General features: G+C 42.4%; 3 protein-coding genes across 3 annotated transcripts; 1 reads left to right on the forward strand and 2 right to left on the reverse strand.

The window, feature by feature from the left end:
- The first annotated feature begins 924 nt into the window (after nucleotides 1-924).
- rd3 (retinal degeneration 3, GUCY2D regulator) lies at nucleotides 925-8,580 on the forward strand. The gene is made up of 3 exons (XM_076168003.1): nucleotides 925-1,125; nucleotides 2,651-2,962; nucleotides 7,460-8,580. Exons 2-3 carry the CDS (start codon nucleotides 2,673-2,675, stop codon nucleotides 7,824-7,826), a joined length of 657 nt encoding a protein of 218 aa, XP_076024118.1. The 5' UTR covers nucleotides 925-1,125; nucleotides 2,651-2,672; the 3' UTR covers nucleotides 7,827-8,580.
- Nucleotides 8,581-8,678: 98 nt separating this feature from the next.
- LOC143014207 (uncharacterized) lies at nucleotides 8,679-12,334 on the reverse strand. Its single transcript, XM_076168004.1, has 7 exons — nucleotides 12,160-12,334; nucleotides 11,843-11,915; nucleotides 10,772-10,939; nucleotides 10,526-10,587; nucleotides 10,341-10,430; nucleotides 10,006-10,098; nucleotides 8,679-9,902 (listed from the first exon to the last, which is right to left on the reverse strand). Exons 1-7 carry the CDS (start codon nucleotides 12,160-12,162, stop codon nucleotides 9,852-9,854), a joined length of 540 nt encoding a protein of 179 aa, XP_076024119.1. The 5' UTR covers nucleotides 12,163-12,334; the 3' UTR covers nucleotides 8,679-9,851.
- Nucleotides 12,335-13,376: 1,042 nt separating this feature from the next.
- rhag (Rh associated glycoprotein) lies at nucleotides 13,377-19,818 on the reverse strand. The gene is made up of 10 exons (XM_076168002.1): nucleotides 19,549-19,818; nucleotides 16,970-17,153; nucleotides 16,727-16,877; nucleotides 16,459-16,606; nucleotides 16,000-16,166; nucleotides 15,775-15,912; nucleotides 15,512-15,633; nucleotides 15,328-15,401; nucleotides 15,111-15,184; nucleotides 13,377-14,887 (listed from the first exon to the last, which is right to left on the reverse strand). Exons 1-10 carry the CDS (start codon nucleotides 19,736-19,738, stop codon nucleotides 14,813-14,815), a joined length of 1,323 nt encoding a protein of 440 aa, XP_076024117.1. The 5' UTR covers nucleotides 19,739-19,818; the 3' UTR covers nucleotides 13,377-14,812.
- Between the last annotated feature and the right edge of the window lie 311 nt (nucleotides 19,819-20,129).

Genomic DNA, 20,129 nt, shown 5'->3' on the forward strand with positions numbered 1-20,129 from the left:
GTACAGTATTTATTATAGTAGTATCTCACTGAGGCGGAGGAGGAAGACAATGACGATGATGTGAGGTTAGCTGGGTAAGCTTACACCTACACACACACTTAACTAACAAACCTTTACATCCACCTACACACAGCGAATGTGGAGTGTCCTCTCACTCTGAATCTCAGAATCCCCCTTCCAAACGCACGCACGCACGCACGCACGCACGCACGCACGCACGCACGCACGCACGCACGCACGCACGCACGCACGCACGCACGCACGCACGCACGCCGTACGCACGCACGCACGCACGCACGCACGCACGCATGCACACAGACACACAAAATATAATTCATGCAGGAATCATTAACCGTGTGGGGGCTCATTTACACAGGCCGCCCTCTCACAGATGTTGCTCCTCTCCTAACCAAGCTGCCGTCATGGTGATCACACACTCTTCCAACTTCTCCTCCGAGCAGCATCCTCTCCTCTCCTATCGCTACATCGCTTTGATCTCTGCTATCTCTCGCTTTGATTTATCTCTCTTTCCATCCACTACGCCTTCTTTATCTGCCTCTTCATCGTCCTCCACCTCCCTTTCAGCTGATGGAGCTTAGTGCAGACAAATAGGCTTAGGGAGCGTCACTATGGCAACGGCAAATCGTAAAACGCTACATAAGCACTTCATCAGGGGCCATGATCCAATGGCTCCCACTGGAGATAGTGGTGCCCCCGACCTGCGGCAAACAAGTAAAGACAGGTCAGATGCTCCTGGGGCTGAGAGAGAGAGAGAGAGAGAGAGAGAGAGAGAAAGAGAGAGAGAGAGAGAGAGAAAGAGAAAGAGAGAGAATAAGAGGGAGGGAGGTGGAGTTAACACTGTATGAGAGGAAGACTATTCATAGAGGACCGATTTCTTCTCTCTCTCTCTCTCTCTCTCTCTCTCGCTCTCTCGCTCTCTCGCTCTCTCTCTCTCTCTCCCTCTCTCTCTCTCTCTCTCTCTCTCTCTCTCTCTCTCCCCCTCTCTCTCCGTCTCTTTTCCATTCAGCCTTTCTTTTCGTTCCATTCTTCATCTGTCTGGTTTCTGAACACGTTCGTTTTTCACTGATTTTATTCTTGTGAAGACCAAGAAAAACTTCCTGAAAGGTAAGAAAAGGTTTATTTTCTCTTTTTGTTCAGCAGCTGATTCGGGTTGCTGATCAGTCAGTGATGTTTCCAAACATCAAAATATGGGACACAGGTAGAAGCAGCAGGTAGGAAGGCGGAATTATTGGAAAATTGAACAGTGGGGAAAATATCTTCATTGGAGAAACACATCAGAATGACATCAGATGTAAATACAATAAATCCATGGAATCACATGCTTCAGTGTGTGTTTGTGTGTATCCTGTGATTAGTTTAACAGCATGTTGTCTAAGCTGCTCAGGCCTGAAACAAGCTGCATGTGCAAAACACGCTTCAGCTTCTGGAACTAAATGACTCAATGGAAATAAATGATTATACAATTCTTATCATATAATGTATCGCTTTGTAGCGGATTCCAAGGTCCTCTTAAGATGAAGGAGGAGTAGCGCTCTGGGATGTTGGAAAATGTGGAAATGTGAATCCAAGCGTCAAGCAAATTCTGATGTAAGTGTCAATGAGAGTCGCTGTGGCAGATACGTCCTGGAGCAGATTCACTTCCATGTATTAACAGAAAACAAACAGGTCTGAACATATGAGATCACATGTGCTTGTTTATTGTTTGGACATTTCTGTCATCTTACTGGTTCAAACTGGGGCCTTTATGTGTGGCGTTTGCTCTCCCTGTGTGTGTATGTGTGTGTGTGTGTGTGTGTGTGTGTGTGTGTGTGTGTGTGTGTGTGTGTTTGGTGTGTGTGTGTGTGTGTGTGAGTGGTCGATATTGTACCTGTTGGTGTAAATGTGACATTTGTTGTGCAGCACCAAAACCATCCCTCACATCAACACTGCGCTGATCAAAACAATGCAGGGGACAAAGTAAGACCAGCAAAATTAAATAAATAAATACAGATCAAAAAATGATAAATATATACAGGACATCCAAAATAAAGTTATAGAGTGTTTAATCTCCATTTCCAAAACAGAAAGCGCTTACAGAGAAAACTCATCAAAATCATCAAACCCCAGGAGAACAAAGCAGTAATGATCAGGTGATAATGATTCATGCATCTGAACACCTGGAGAACAAAAGCACCCCCCCCCCCCCCCTCCTCATTCATCAGGTTCAAGCAGCAAACAGTGATTATTTGCATGTTTAGATGAATCATTTGGTGAATTCTTTGTTCATTTTAATGTAAACAGAGAAAAGCTGCAATGCAAATGTTGAGGATTTAGTTTTATTTTTTATCTATTTTTCTCAAGCTTGGGACATGATCAATAAATCTTATAGGAACAACAGTTTGGAATTTTTCTATGATAGTTTACTTATTAAATACTGTTGGCTATTAATTTCCAGTTGATTCAGTATATCATTGTTATTATGTCTAAGATCGCTCACATAGAATAAAGACAAAGATTTCGGTTTTTGTACATGACTGACAAATCATGATGACATCATGGGCAATAGCTCTAAAAATAACAGACCAGAGTTCCATTATGTTCTGTAATTAGTTAACAGTCAGTGATTGGATGTGATGCCTCCCTTGAGCAGAGCAGGTGAAGGAGAACACAACATGGCCTCCTGGTTCAGCTGGAATGATCCTTACTACCGCAGCCCCCGACGCCACCCGGCTGCCATGGTCACAGACACGCTGATGCTGGAGTTGAGCTGGAAGGTGAAGGATGTGGAGAGGCAGCAGAGAGAACGAGAGAACGAGTACAGACGCCTCAGGACCGGGGTGGACTACAGCTGGCTGGCCAGCACGCCGAGAACCTCCTACAGCATCAGCACAGGGGAGCGTCTGGGCCTGGAGGACCTGTGCTCCAAGGTCCCCCCTTCCTGCTGTGGCCTCGTCATCCTCAAGTAAGCAGATGGCTCCATACACAAATTACAACGTGGGGATTTAAACTCTACTTTGTTTCACTTCATAAAATGAAATCAATTCACCTCTACGAAACACTAAGCCCTTACATTACATTACATTACGATCATTTGGCAGACGCTTTTATCCAAAGCGACTTACATTACATTACCACCCTTCGCAGAGGGGGGAGCAATTGAGGGTTCGGTGCCTTGCTCAGGGACACCTCGGCAGGGGCTCGAACCAGCGACCGTCTGGTTCCCAAGCGGAAGCACTACCCACTGAGCCACTGCCCTTACGTCCCAACTTCTGGGCACAAGAGCCTCCTGCTGGTCAAATTCAATTCAATTCAAATCAACTTTATCTATATAGCACCGAATTACAACAAACGTTATCTCAAGGTACTTTACATACAGAGTACTTAAAGAAGCCCATGAGCAGCACTTGGCAACAGCAGCAAGGAAAAACTCCCCTTTAACAGGAAGAAACCAGCCTTGACCGGTTGGGTTGAGAGTGACAGAGAGAGAGAGAGAGAGAGAGACAGAGACAGAGAGAGAGAGAGAGAGAGAGAGAGAAGCACACCAACAACAATATAAAAATAAAATAAAAATAAATAAATAAAGTGAAATAATAATAAATAACTAATAATAAACATGACCACACACGTGGCTTCATGTTCCTGTCGTTGTCTCCTGGTGCTGCACCTTGCTCCTCCCACGACTGCTAGTTATCATGAGTCACGGAAAGAGGATTTTTCCCACGTGTTCATAGACTCAACTGGGTATATACACTGCTATGCACACTGAGTGAAAACACTCCGTTTTTTGGCTAGCTTTTGTTAAGGCCCCTCCCAAATAGCTTTGTGCTGATTGGCCAGAGCTGACACACACCAACCTGCTGTCAAACTGGCCAGTGTGTGATTCTGTGTCTAACTAGGTGTTCAGGCAGGTACATTAAAATGTGTTATATGTTTAGATAAACATGTCACAGAGGTAGAGGACCAAACAAACAGGAAGCTTTCAGGTCAGTGTAAGACTCCAGATGTTATCCTCACATTCTGACATGAATGAGGAACAAACTCACACTATAATACACTGTAAAATCAGAGAGAATGACAAAAAGCACAACATGTCCCCTTTAAACATCCATATCGGACCCATCTGACCTCTGTGTTTCATTACACACGTGTTAATTTTGAGATACATTACAGAGTCTCAGCCCTCAGTCAGTGTGTGTCATGGCTAAGGCCCCTAATCTCTATGTGCTGATCTGCTTGGAGCATCTGTTCACACAAAGCTGAAGCTGCTGCGGTCACAGGTGTCTCGTTAGAGTTTGACACTTTTAGATGAAGGTGTTAGTACGAGTCAATAGTGAGGTGCTAAAAGCTAAGAGAACATTTATGTGGTTTTAATGAACTCAGCATTGGTAGAAGTCGTGGGTGTGTGATTGTGTGTGAACTGTAGCTGAGCCTCTATCTATACACTGTTAGATCAGACTCTTATTACTTATTGCATATACAAACCCCAATTCCAATGAAGTCGGGACGTTGTGTAAAACGTCAATAAAAACAGAATACAATGTTTTGCAAATCCTTTTCAACCTATATTCAGTTGAATACACTACAAAGGGAAGATGTTCAATGTTCAAACTTATAAACTGTATTGTTTTTTTTGTGTGTGTGTGTGTGTGTGTGTGTGTGTGTGCTCGCACTTACGATTTCTTGTGACCTGAAGTTCTTTTGCCTACCTATGTTGAACGCACTCATTGGAAGTCGCTTTGGGTAAAAGCGTCTGCTAAATGACTGTAATGTAATATATATATATATACACACACACAAACCCCAATTCCAAAGAAGTTGGATAAAAACAGAATACAATGATTTGCAAATCCTTTTCAACCTATAGTCAGTTGAATACACTACAAAGATAAGATATTCAATGTTCAAACTTATAAACTGTATTGTTTTTTTACAAATATTCACTCTTTTTGAATTTGATGCCTGCAACACGTTCCAAAAACCTGGGACAGGGGCATGTTTTAGGACACTAATTGTTGAAGCTGTGTAGGTGGAATTCTTTCCCATTCTTGCTTGATGTACAACTTCAGTTGCTCAACAGTCTGGGGTCTCCGTTATCGTATTTTGCGCTTCATCATGCGCCACACATTTTCATTGGGAGACAGGTCTGGACTGCAGGCAGGCCAGTCTAGTACCCGCACTCTTTCACTACGAAGCCACGCTGTTGTAACACGTGCAGAATGTGGCTTGGCATTGTCTTGCTGAAATAAGCAGGGATGTCACTGAAAAAGACGTTGCCTGGATGGCAGCATATGTTGCTCCAAAACCTGTATGTACCTTTCAGAATCAATGGTGCCTTCACAGATGTGCAAGTTACCCATGCCATGGGCACTAACACACCCCCATACCATCACAGATGCTGGCTTTTGAACTTTGCGCTGATAACAATCCGGATGGTCCTTTTCCTCTTTGGTCCGGAGGACACGACGTCCATGATTTCCAAAAACAATTTGAAATGTGGACTCGTCTGACCACAGCACACTTTTCCACTTTGCGTCAGTCCATCTCAGATGAGCTCAGGGCCCATTTCTGGCGGCAGCGTTTCTGGGTGTTGTTGAAATATGGCTTTCGCTTTGCATGGCAGAGTTTTAACTTGCACTTGTAGATGTAGCGACGAGCTGTGTTAACTGACAATGGTGGTCACAAAGTGGTAACCCTCGCCCCATCCTTGCTTGTGAACGACTGAGCCTTTCGGGGACGCTCCTTTTATACCCAATCATGACACTCACCTGTTTCCAATTAACCTGTTCACCTGTGGAATGTTCTCAACAGGTGTTTTTTGAGCATTCCTCAGCTTTCCCAGTCTTTTGTTGCCCCTGTCCCAGGTTTTTTGGAACGTGTTGCAGGCTTCAAATTCAAAATGAGTGAATATTTGCTAAAAAACAATACAGTTTATCAGTTTGAACATTAAATACCTCCTCTTTGTAGTGTATTCAACTGAATATAGGTTGAAAAGGATTTGCAAATCATGTAATTCTGTTTTTATTGACGTTTTACACAATGTCCCAACTTCATTGGAGTTGGGGTTTGTAGATTATCATACTCCAGCTGATTTATAAAGCTGCTTGGTTGTAATTGTCCTCCATGCTTCTGACTAACTCATTAAAGCCAATAAGTGATTGTTGACAATGTAAAGTGCTCATCTCTGCATTCAGTCTACAGTTCTTATACTTCTCTGTTTCCTTATGTTATTGCCAACTACTTTTGTGTGTGTGTGTGTGTGTGTGTGTGTGTGTGTGTGTGTGTCGACTAGTGCATCATGAGTGAATGATGAGCAACACTGTGTCACAATAACATCTGGGCAAGAATGTCACAAAGTCTCAGTTTAGTCTCACGTGCTCCTTCATCTGACTGAAGTCTGACCTGATAATAGAAGAAAAAATAAGAAAGAAACCAATAGAGAAGGAAATTATATATATATATACATTAGACTGCATATATTATCATAAAACTGTGATTATTTCAGTACAGTGTCTAAACTCATACAGTGACATCCAGAGTCTGACCAGGTGTTATGTGTAACATGTAACAGAAGTAAAGGCATGTCTAAGGGTTATGTATATGTGTATATTTAGTAGCTGTGCCCATTGAGTGAAACAGGCTGCCATCAAGCCTGTTTGGTTCTGTTCTAATGGCGAAGCTTAGTCAGGTCAGATCATTTAAAAGGTGTTCGATGTTTATATGATGTTGCAGAAGAAACTTTCAGAGCCACTCAGGACCTGCTGATGTGTGTTACATCAACAGATACTCCAACTATATTACACAGTAAAGATAAGTGCAAATCAAAAATAGCACATGAACACCTTTAATACTGTTTAATAGATACCAGATTTAATACTTGAATCATAGTGCAGTGTTAATTCTTGTATGAAGCAGTGATTGCAGGTTCAGTTTTGTACTGGTTTACATTTCTAATAAAGCATATTTCATTTCCTTATTTGCAGCACAATCTACTGACTACAACATAGCAAAGACTGAATATATGTCTGTTTCCCTGAGCTGGTTGGAAACATCATACCTGCTCCGACTGTAAGCTTCATTCTGTGTCTGTGGTCAAAGCAGAGACTCGTTAGCCAAATGGGAGTATTTACCAGGACATGATTCCCAAACAGACTTCTATTTAAAGGTCCGTTAAGGCCTGCATCTCCTCTCGTTAGGACAAGGAGGAGGAGGAGGAGGGGTTGGTAGCAAGACATCCACCAATCAGATTAACAACCTCATCCTGGGAGTAAAGGGCACTGAGAAATTGAGTAAAATAGCCCCTAATGTAATTTAGATTGTGCTTGTATACACAAATATTCGGAGTGACTTCCTGTGTGACGTCTTTGCACTCAAATTAGTTTGTTTGTTTTGGGTAATTAGGAAAACCTCCTTTGATAAATTGCAAGTGATGTTCCAAACCTATTGTTCTGTGTGTGCTCAGGTTCAGGGAGGTCACGCAGGCCAACGAGCCCGAGGTGCAGGAGGTGTCGGGTCTGTTCCGCTCTGTGCTCCTGGACACTCTGGATCATCTGAAGGAGGAGCAGGAGGCCCAGCGGCTTGCCCACCAGTGGAACAACAAACGGCCCATGAGCGTGTCCCTCATGAACTTCAGGTCACGGATCAAAATCAACCCCTTTGGAAGCACTGTGGGCCTGACCTCTGCCGTGGCTGAAGGAGCGGGTTTGAGCGATCTGAAGACTGTGTCAGAGGATGTGGAGAGGGGGCTGGAGCAGGGGGAGAGGGTGCAGAGGGTGTGGAGCATGCCGGACTTTAGGCTCAAGGGAACCAGCAGCAGCAAGGTGGTCTGATTTGCTGTGCACCAGGCAACCACGGTAGGACACTTCAGTGAGGGCCGCCCTCATGGAGAGCAGCATCACTCAATGGGTTCAGAAATTAGTTTGATGAAGGGATGGGGGGAGAATGGATGAAGAACCTGTTCAATTCTGGTGCCGATCCAAGTGATCCATTAAAATTCCATATTATTGTCTGTGAAGGTTCTCAGGTATCCAAGGAAAGTCAACCTAAAGCAACTGAACAACAGCAACAGAACTGAAGAACAGAAGAAGTCCAGATACATTTTCCTTGGACTCCATATTATTGTCAATTTCTTCAAAGATGAATCACTGATAGAAACCTTTAAACAGATGACGTATTCATATCATGATTATGAAAAAGTATTAGTGCCGCTGTCAAATAAGAAAGAAAAAAGAAAGATTAGAAGATAAACTAGAATATTTGGGGAATAGATGCAATGATTGTCAATCTCAAAATGTAACTCAGACTAAGTCAGACTAAGTGGAGAAAAGTTATAAATGTTATCAGAATAAAGTAGTAAATGTGTGCATTGTGGGTGTGTCAGCAAACAGGGAGAGCAGTCTAATGTGTCAGAGTGAAGGATGAAGGTGAAGTTAGACTGAAGTGAAGACAGATCTCATCTTCTGACACATCAAACCAGATTTTGTTAAGTGTTAGGACATTAAACCAGCTGAGTGTGTGTAGTTGTCAGGCAGCAGCAGATGGAAGTTCTCTGCTCTGCTAATGTCAGTGTCATAGTTCTGAAGTGACTATGACGGGAATCCTCTGTGAGGATCTCCAGATGAATCTTCATCATCCAGAGTGAGTCTTGCTCTCTCTAACAAAACATTTCTCAATACGACGCATCAAAGTAACAGCAATTTATTACTCATTTATTTTGCATTAGCCAGATATCAAAATTCAACATTTCACAGCTGGTTTATTCATACAAATAAAGCATCAAATTGTTTGATATTGGGGGGAATAGCAATGTTTGTATTTTGTACTTGAACTTAATAAAAATGATGCTGAAACACACAGTGAGCAGTGAAGGTTGGTGGGCGAGGTTCGGCTCGGGGAGCGAGGCTTCCTGGAGGACACATGAGTAAGGAAACTCCTTCATCGGGCCCTCCTCTTCACTGGAAAGACTTCTTGATTGGACACATCTGCTACAACTGATGTGCTCCAGCTACACTGAGACCATCATTACACAACTACACAAGTTTGATACAAAGTGTAATTAAAGAACATCAACACCTCGGGCGCTAAAGTATGTCTCTATCTAGATTTGCCTTCTCAGAGGAAACATCTTGTTAAACGACACACGTGTGGATGTGGCTGAAGCATCCTCCTCTCTCAGCTCTCCAGTATGAGGGGCATGGTTCCTTCATCCTGTGTTTACTTTAGACCTCAATTTCCAATAATTCTTAATGACCAACACGCTGCAGAATCAAGTCTCATGTCAGTGTGAAGGTACAGGTGCACTAATTGAACTGTGGCTTTTCACAGCTGAACCCAACACACCGTCGTCCACACAGATACACTCTGAGCAGCATGAAGCGCCCAGTCAGCAGGTACAAATGAATGGAAAACATATTGGGTCATTGTGATCACACACCTTTAGAGTTCACCTGCAGACACGTTTCACCTTTATCTCATCTAAGGCGTGTTTATCATGGGAGATGGAAATGCAAGTCCCAACATCTGAGGTTGTCTTGATAATGTGTCAGGGTATAGAGATTTAAACACAATGTGGGAAAATCAGCAGAAATTGGCCACAGGTAACATTTTAGATGATATTAAATGTTTTGCCTATCAGATCTCAGCTGGACAGTCGCATGTTGACAATGAACACGTAGTGACAGTTCCTGTTGCAGCAGCAGCAACAGCAGCAGCAGCAGCAGCAGCAGCAGACGCTCCTCTGTCACTGCAGACTGCTCATCCATGTCAAACTGCTCATGTCCAAAAACCATTTATTCTCCTGGAAGCAGGGACAGCCATGTCCCAGTCAGAGAACATCTTCCAGTCTCCTCGGAGCATCAAAAGGTAGAGTTGAGGAACTCAAGGAGCTCAGCCCGATTTTTGTCCCGCTGCAGAAAAAAAGAAGCATCGTCTGCATGAAACAAAGGAAATCCTGAAATCATCCAAACTGAAAATGAAACATTTTCTCTGAGCTGCACTGAGGTGAGATACCTGTTTGTCTTTCTTTGACTTCTTCACCTTCATCTTGATCCTCTTCCCTGAGATCATGCTGTATTTACCTCCTTTCTTCCTCTCCTTCAAGTACTGAGAGCAGAGGAAAACACGTCAAGGTCACATTAAGGGGCTGCGGTGGAAATAAATGTGTTTCAACAGACCGACACGGTAACTCTGGGATCAAAGGTCACCAGCGTGTTTCTTACTAACATGACGCCATTATGTCCACACACCACAACTACATACGTCTCCAGACCTCGTGGCAAAATATGCATGCATGTCACCAAGTGTGTGTGTGTGTGGCAAGGTGTATAGAGAACGTGTGGTATCACCTTGGAGATCTGAACAGGTCCTGAGCTTTCATCTCCTCCTTTCAGTTTCTTCTCCTTTTTACGTTTATGCTTCTTTTCTTTCTTCCCCTTCTGTTCCAGAATAAAAAAAGGAAAGAATGTTCTGAAAGTCAGTCATGAGAGTAAACATTTCAAACCGGTGATGAATGACAGGAGGAGGAAAAGACCTTTCTGGGTTGTTTCTCTTTTTTCCTTTTCTTAGATTGCTTTCTGGATTTGCTGCGAGAGTCTGAGAGAGAAAAATGAGAAACATAGCAGTGGATAGAACATGTCGCAAACAATGCAGCATCTCCTCGTTGATTAACGGCTGTTTTTATTTATTTATTTATCCACTCATCAAGTAAATGATCTATAAAACACAATAACATCATGTGATGTCATTATGGAGACGTCACTTGGATAAGAAGACTTACCACTGCTGCTCGAGCTACTCCTACTGTGGCTGGATGAGCGTGATGAACCTGAGGAAGAAGAAGAAGAAGAAGATGGCGAGGATGAAGATGACGAAGACGATGAACTGGAAGAGGAGGATGAGGAGGAAGATCTGCTACGGCTGCGTTTTCGCTTCTTTTTTTCCCGTCCTGAGGAACAGAAAAGCAAACACAGTTACGTATTGCATTAAAGTAACCATGTGTACCATATTGGGAATGCAAGTTCAACCCTCCCCTTATATTGCCATCTTTGGTACTGCGTATGACCTACACCATTATAACACCCCACAAAAGGAAATCATGTTGACCTCTTTGCTTGCCAGACGACGCCTGCTCCTACATTGGAAATCCCTCACCCCTCCCTCTATCTCGCAATGGCTGAAGGATACAATGTACTTTCTTAGACTCGAGAAAATCAAATACACTATGAGGAACCACACTGATAAATTCTATCAGAGATGGCAACCTTTCCTCTCCTATTTCACAGATCTACAGGCTATGCCAGACCAGTGACTGATTACCAGAACACAGACCAATGTTTGCTTCAATAAAAACAACAAAAAGTATCCATGTATACATGGAAGTCAAACTAAAAGGAAAACTAGAATAAATGAAAGGAAGAAGCATAAGAGCTGGTGTGACATGTAACAACAAATCATTCAAAATGTGCAAAAATGTGATCAAATGAAATGCAGTAAAAAATAAATAAATGAAAACATTTCACTACATTTCAGTTTAACCCTTCCATGTCAGAGCGGCAACATGAGAACAAACAAGGCATCACTGTGCTAAAGACAAAAAACTTAACTAAAACCCTGCAGTGTGTACCAGGGTCTGACAGACACACACAGACGCACACATGATGTCATCATCATCGAAACAGGAGGAACTACTTTTCCAAGAAAAGTTTCAGAGTTCCACTGACTGTCTCCCACCTGTGTGTGTTCTCAGTGAGTGTGCATTGTGTCCCACTGCTCTGAGACCTGTCTGTGCTCTGAGGCCTGTGTGTATTTGTGTGTCTGTGTGTGCTCTGAGGCCTGTGTAGCTGCTCACCTCTGCTTCCAGACCTCCTCCTCTCTTCTGTCCTGGAGCTGGACTCGCTCCTCTCTCTGCCCTCTTTCGCTGACTGGAGACAAAAACCGTAGCCGTTATGCAATGAAATGACGAAGTGTAGACACGTTGAGGCTGCGGTGACGTTAGAGGCTGACAGAGGAGACTTTGCAGGGCTCACAGTTCAGATAAAGGAACAAAACTGCCTCACGTTAACTGACAAATTAGCTGTCTCCTATTTGCTAAGCTAGCTAAGCAAACGCAAGATGTTTTGATCCATTAAACGTGTTCTGCTGGTTTCACTGGACTTCTGTACTCACCATGGATGTGGGTGAATATTACTTTTACTATTACGACAGGTTAAGTAACAGTATATCAACGAAGACAAGGTCAAGCATATGTTTATAAACTGTTATTTCGTACTAGCGCAGCTAGCACAGATCGGAGACATTTTGTATCCCATGATGCACCACTGGCAGCTGCTGCTGTCTTCATGTACTGTCGGAAATGTGGCGCCCTCACGTCGTATTAACGTCTTAATAAATATGTAAAATCACACATTACAAATCAGTGTAATCCATGATGTTTGTGTACATTTATTTATGCTAAAAGAACCGCGAGGCCTTAAAGGAACACTTCGATTTGCCACCTGCATGCACATGAACAACTAAATTAGTTGTATTTATCAGTGGGTAAACTATTTTCTACGCTATTCGAGTGAATTATGAGTTTATGAACCTAAAGAGTATATGCACCGTTGAATATTCAAAAAAATTACATTTCGTGAATACTTCACACGTCATAATTACGAGTACTGAAGGGGGGAACGAGAGTTTACGATGAGCACTTTTTCAGTTTACGTTCTGAACAATGAATCGAGATGGCGTTAGAGCGCCCCTGCTGGTAAATGAGGAAGCTGACATAAATACATATGTGCGCGCGCACACACCAACGATCTTTTTAACTTGTATTAAAACGTTTACTTTAACAATCCCTTCCATCTTTTTAACACACGTAATAAAGTGATACATACTTAAAAAAAACTACTATGTAAAACCAAATACTAGCTGTCTGCAAATACTTTGGGAATCTGCCCTCTTCAATTGCATACATGAATGGGTGCAGAAGCCTGTCATTAGAGGGCGCTCTACCATTTGGTATCTGCAGACAGTTGACAGGTGAGGTCAACCTGAGGTCATCACATGTGTTGCATAGGAACAATGCATCATTTAGGTCAAAATATCTGATTGATTTAGGATGTGTTACTTTTTTGTTTAGTATTTCACTTGCACCATGGTTAAATATTGTTTCTCCTCCGTCCATGTGAATATTATCATATTTAATGTAGGTAACTTCAGAATTATTCCTGTATCTGCTGAACATTTTGAAGGGTCGCAACTACATTCCATCCCAGAGGTCTATCACAGGGCCCACACGCATTCATTCACTTAGAGCAAAACACCTGTACTGAAGAATAAGAAACAGCAACAACTCAATATGAATTTGAACACAAAAGAGTCACAAAACCACAGAAGTCTACAGAGATATTGTAAAAAAACAATAACAAACATATTTATTATGAGTACAAGTATAGTATACAAACATAGAGCATAGGCTCACTGTATAAAAATACAAAATGTTAATGCTTTGTGATCATCAAATTGAAAACAGAAATATCACTGATTAATTCTATGTGTCGTCAGTTTAATCTTGCCTTGCAGTGCTTCATTTGTTGTAATATTAAAAACAGCAAAACCTCCAACACAATGAAACTAAATAGTTCTAAAGGACTAGGAGAGAAACACCTGTGCTCTAACCCGCTGATGACCAGACAGGCCTCAGGTGTGACGGCTCACTAATCAGACCCCACAAGAACTCATCCTCTGATAATAAAGAAAGGGGAGCTCCAAACAAATGCTGACCTTTGGTCTCAACAGGCTTGTATTCACATTATATGCAAATATGTCAAAGATGTCAAATACTTTTTTAAATCAGTACACAGGTTCCCGTTGTATACTTTTCGTGATATCTGAAGTACATTCAGTACCAGTTGTTCCAGTTTGACACTGCGTGGTTTTAATCGAACCGACCATGTCAATTTAGCTAAAAACAAACTATATGTACACACAAGAATACACTGGATGTAAAGATAATACGGACAAATATGAACACCAGCCTTCCCAGTGAAAGCCAGATGCACAGCTCAGAGTGTGAGCTACAAAAACTGTCCAGCTGCCCTGAGATAGAAAGTGTGTGTGTGTCTGACTCCATCACCGTCACAGTTTGGAATGGGCTCCAGTGAGGTAACCTGAGCAGCCTCTGCCTGAGTCTACGCACAGATACATACTGTCTGTTTATGTCAATTGATTGGAAACATATTAGAACGTATTAAGAAAATATGCACTATACTAGTAGCCTAAAACATGCATTTACACTTAATATTAAGATGAAATAAAGAAGAAGCTTATTATAGCACTAGTGTGTATGAGCAGAGGAGGTCTGATGTGGATGTATTTTCTCTGCCATGATCAACAATTCCCTCTGTAAGCAGCTCATCAAACAATTCAGTCTATATCAAAACCCATGAGGTATTCTTGCTTTAAAATTCCTCAAATTGCAAACATTTTTTGAAAAAAAAAGAAAAGATAAGACTTGCAATCTTTGCAATTTGATAAAAAAAAATAGTAACGCAAAATGTATTTGTCGCAAATTAGAGTGAGACCCCAGGATTATGATCCAGATGAGTAAAGCTTTACGGTCATTTATATCATTGATCATTGGCAGTTTTACAAGCGACTACTTGCCTCTATTTTTGCCAATGGGGAGAGACAATCCACTTGTTTTAACACACACACACACACACACACACACACACACACACACACACACACACACACACACACAGAGACGCAGCCAGCAGATAAAGGATTTTTTGCGTCTTCATCTCTTGCTCAGCTGATGGTGAGCAGTTCTTTAAGCTTCAGCCTTGTTCTTGGAATGATCACCATGAGCCAGGCTCTCCTCGTTCTCCTCCTCCTCCTCAGGAACCTGGTACACAAATGATGTTGAGTCAAAAAGAGTGATCTAAATGACAGTTTTACCTTTCGAGCATAGACTCACAGGGAGGCCAGTGAGATCTGTTTGGAGGTTAAACATGTCTAACGAATGATCCCAGTTTTACATCCCAGTACTACAAATGAGCAATTCCATCTGTGTCTTGTGATCCTTGACACTAAAGATACTGTAGATAGATACCAATGATCTTTCCTACCTCCCAGTAAATAGAGTCATCAAAGCAGTTCTGGTCTGGCGGCTGGCCGAGGAATGGCAACTTCATTATCATACCTTGAACAAGAAAATGAATAGGTCAGTCTCAGGGCTTTGCTACTCATGTTTCACCTCATTTCATCAGCCAGCATGAGTCTGTTCACAGAATTTAAAAATGAACTTTGTTGTCACTTGTGGTTTCATTTTCCACCTGTGCCCACCTGTGATAGCTCCTCCAACCAAAGCAAAGCCAAGAGATGAAGCCAAAGCAGCAGCTTGCATGGCAGCGTCACCACTGAAGAAACACAAAGGTAACAATCACGCATTTACAAGTGTCAAATATTACGCAAATTCTCATTTTGTGTATATATATTTATGGATAATGGTATGTGAAATGTTCCTTACCCCTCTTTTTTGTTCAAAGCCACAGCCACGATACCAGCCAGCCCCCCCAGGATTCCAGGCATGCCGTGCAGATTGTGGACTCCACAGGTATCCTGGATCCCCAGATTGGATGCCAGGATGGGCTGCAGAGGAGAGAAACAGTATCTCATTGTAAATAAAAGACTACTTTTGTCTTGGTGATGACTTGAATACTGTGGAATGGATTATCAACAGTTATTAAGCATGTGTATGGAGCTCTTGACATGATTTGGTTTTAAACTCACCGTCAGGTATTTGAAGCCCAGGGTGGAGACGATGCCAGCCACTAATCCAATCAGCATCGCCCCAAATGGCCCAATGTTCATATCAGCACATGTTCCCACAGCAACGCCACCGGCCAAAGTTGCATTTTGAATGTGAACCTGCAGTACATGTAGATTTAAATGATGAATTCATGGTTCACATTTTCCGATGTTGAGGTTTTCGGCTATGAGTGTTTTAGCTCTGACCATGTCCAGCTTTCCTTTGTGCTCCACCAGGCTGGAGATGGCGTAAGCAGACATGACACAGGCAGCCAGGGAGAGGTAAGTGTTGATCACTGCAGTGAGCTGTGTGATGCCGGGGTCAGCGATGGCAGAGTTAAAGCTGGGCCAGAACATCCAGAGGAAGACGGTCCCTGTAAAGTACAAAAGCCGGGACGAAACAGCACTTTAATGAACCCGTGTCCTTTACACGTTTAAAGATTTCATTGTAGTTGTACATCAGTGGATTGATTATTATGGAAGAGGCATCATATGAGGTCAGTCCAGCTTTAACTCTATATGTGCTGCATGGTTTTTTTTAGTCACTAGGTGGCATACTTCTTACATGAATGGAGGCCAGTGATGAACTTCACAAGGACAAGTCAGTGCACTTATTGTAAAAATGACAGATAAATCCATTTTTTACCTCTGAATGTTTGGTCTTACCGATCATAGCGAACAGATCAGAGTGATACACAGATCCGTTGTTCTCGTGTCCGTTTCTGAGACCTGGTCTGTACAGAACCCGAGCCACTGCCAGGCCAAAGTAAGCTCCAAAGGCGTGGATGATCATAGATGCTCCAACATCATTAGCCTGTGAAAACAGTGCGACAAAGACTTTGTATCAGTGTTTTGTTATTCAGTCTTGCAGCAGGACTTATAACAAGCCTTATATCTGACTTGCACGTGTCATATCTTGTCACAGTGAACTCACGTGCAGGACTTCGGCCACCAGATGCTCATTGATGGAGAAGATGGCAATCTCCAGCACAGTCATGATGAGGAGCTGCAAAGGGCTGGTTTTACCCAGAACTGCCCCAAAGGAGATCAGGACTGTGGCTGTGCTGAAGTCTGCATTGATTATCCTTTGGGAGAGGGAGGAACACAAGACTAAAGAGTAAGGAGAGAAGGCAGTGATGTGAAGCAGGGGACATGATGAAAAGACTCATTGACATACTTGAAGATGCTGATTTTGATTTTTCCATCAGTCAAGTGCCAGAAGCCTTGCATGAGGAGGCCCCACTGCAGGCCGAAGGCAGCCAGGAGCAGGTTGACCCCCACGCTGCTGAAGCCGTATCTCTTCAGAAAGGTCATCAGGAAGCCAAAGCCGATGAAGATCATTACATGGACATCCTGGAACACTGAGGACAAAGAGGAGGGAGAGCAGATGTAAGACTGGTTTGATGAAGGTGCCCTGATTTACTCTCAACTACAAGTGGATATGAAACAGAATCAGCTCAAATGCTCAACAGCAATCACAGTTCTGTTGTTTTCACTTTGTAGTTGAAATATTGATTGGCAGCTTACTGGACTTATGTATTTGCTTACACAGGGGCTATTTTCTTTGCTGTGACTTGCTTCCTGGAAACTCAATTCAATCACACCATGAATGGGATTCTGGGAAAAAGCTCTAGCTGCTTGGTCACACGCTGATCCTAATAAGGTTAAAGCTCAATATGCTCATATCTGTTAGTCTCATTAGTTAGACTGCACAGACAGCAGTGTGTGTGTCTTTCAACTGCACTCACAGCGGTAGGGACATACACACATCAGGCTGTTAATGTTTGTGGTAATTTAGTGTATTTGCTTTGGATATGATGGCTGCTCATGTGGAAAATACATCAAGTGTGAAACAATGGGCCTCATTTCCTCAATCATGAGTAAGAGTCTATGGGTTACACACCATCACATGTTCGTAATGGAGAGAAATACTTGAATCACTGCACCACACCCTGACACATTCACTTGAAGGATGCATGTTTTTATTGTTATTATTATTATGATTGGTGATATGGCTTACTCACCATGATTCATTGTTGTTTCTGATTTTAATGTTTTAATTTTGAATGGAACACTAACAAAGAGGACAGAAACATGCAAGAGGATGAGGATTCAGTCGCATGTAAACTCTTGTACTTGTATATTTACAGAAAAGTTTGGAAAAATTGTAATATTTCTGTTTCCTCCAGTTTCATCCAAACAGATTTTCCACGCCTGGTTTATATTCACATGTGGACCTCTTGTCTTGTTGTGTAAAGCCGCACAGATCATCAGCATGTTAAACCCTGAGAACTGCTGGGGCTCGTAACAAAAGGATGCAGCTCTATAAAACATTCATTACTTTAGCGCCACGTTTGCCTATTGGTGGCATTTGACCTCCCTCCCATCTCAGTTTGGTGAAGAAGACCAAACCCTGGCTACAGGGGAGTGTGGAGCAGAGTCAAGGCTGGCAGGCTGCCACAGTGTTTGGCACCACGCCCAGTTGTTAGGTGAGGCATCATTTTCTAAATAAGTGGGTGGGTTACGAAGGAAGTGAACCCCCAGTGGGACCACTGTGATGAAGAGCTGCCAAGCAGAGACAAACTGCCAACACAACAGAGCTGTGCTGCAATTCAATTCATTGTTGAGATTCTTTCGTGTGAGCCTTAATTAGAAACATCTTCAGCATTTAATCACTCTAGAATTAGTTGATGTAATTAATGTTTGCTGAATTCTGGATTGACGCTGTTTCTGCTCTGAATCCCTGTGCTTATATTTCATGCTTTGAAGCATAATCACAGAAATTTGGCAATAGCAACCCTTGTGCGTTCTTACACATCAAAATCTGAACTGTATCTGGCATCACTGTGCTACACCTGTAAATATGTGAGTCACTACTGGTACATGTGGGTTTTATTTTAGGGCTGCGTCTGTCTGATAAAAAGGAAAATGTAGTTCTGAGAGCTTCTTTAGTTCTTCATCTTATTATTCAATCAACTATTTGATATGTGTGTGTGTGATTATATTTCTGCTTCAACCTCTGATGACATGTTTATGTCCCACTATATAAATCACTTAGACACACAAAGGGCGGCTCCTTACGAGTCCTGACTCTCTCCCTGCTCCTCTTACGCTATGTCTTTGACTTAACTCACACACTATATTGGATTTGTACCACATGAATCCACTTATGACACTCAGCCTCCTCCTCTGAATGGAAACAGCCACCAAACTCTTCTGATACTTTTTGCATCAGTTTAGTTATTTGGTGAAAAGTGGACTATTAATGCACCTGTAAGACCGAAAGAATGCTTAGTTTTCATAGAAATTATCTTGATTTTGGTGCTCTAATGTAAACACACAAACACTTCCACTTCATCTTGATACATTTGGGTTCCTGTTAGGGTTAATAAGCACAATTATGGATTCTTTTCACTTTCTGTTTGTGTGTTATAGGTTATCTGTGTGAGCTACTTGAATGCTCTTATCACAAAACACTTCCTAGTAAAATAAAACATAGAAAAAGAAAGAATTTTGACCAATTCTTTTGGGTTTGAAAAAAATGCTTCTAAGTCACTGAGTCTACAAAGCCCGAAGAAACACGTCAAGCAATTTGTAATATTTCATGCAACATTGACATAACATGTAAATTCTGCTTTTCGGGTCAACCTTAACCTTAGTTTGCTTAAAGCTGCAACAGCACAACTTTGTAAGATAAAAAAAGAACCTTGGGCCCAAACATTGCAGCATCTAGCAGCTTCCCTCAGGAGGACTTACTGGGGTAGAGGGTCATAGGTTCCGCCGGCGCCGTGCTGTGCAGGGTGTCATTGGGATTGGAATGTCCGTGCCCGTGATCTTTTCCATCATCATAGGTCGCAAATGCACCAAAGAGGATGATGGTGATAATCTCCAAGGTCAAGGCCACAATCGGGAACTTCAGCCTCATGTTGGTGGAGTATGCAGGCATCCTAAGTGCAGCTATGGTTATCTCAGGCGCACGTCTGTCCCTCCCTGTCTATCTTTTTAGGGGGCTGTCCTGGTGTGAAGGGAGGGCGGAAAGTGGTGTCTGGTTTTAAATTGATGCAGGTTTCATGGTAGCCAATGGCAGTTGAGAAGAGAGGGGCCCAAACGGTCGACACCCCCCTTTACTTTGCTCACAGGGATTGGTTTCCTTTCTGGATACAAGGAGGGGACAAAACAAAACAAAAGCAAAACACGATGTAATGATAGACAGTGAAGGCACATAAGACAAACATATCAGCAGCTCCTGTCAGAGGAATGTGAGCTTAATTGGATACTCACATTCCCGCTTCTTATGTCTTGAAATAAATCACAAGACAATGCGTCTCATGATTTTA

Source organism: Genypterus blacodes, unplaced genomic scaffold (assembly GCF_046128005.1).
Source record: "Genypterus blacodes isolate CSIRO-AG114 ecotype Tasmania unplaced genomic scaffold, CSIRO-AGI_Gbla_v1 ptg000185l_1, whole genome shotgun sequence".
Lineage (NCBI taxonomy): Eukaryota > Metazoa > Chordata > Actinopteri > Ophidiiformes > Ophidiidae > Genypterus > Genypterus blacodes.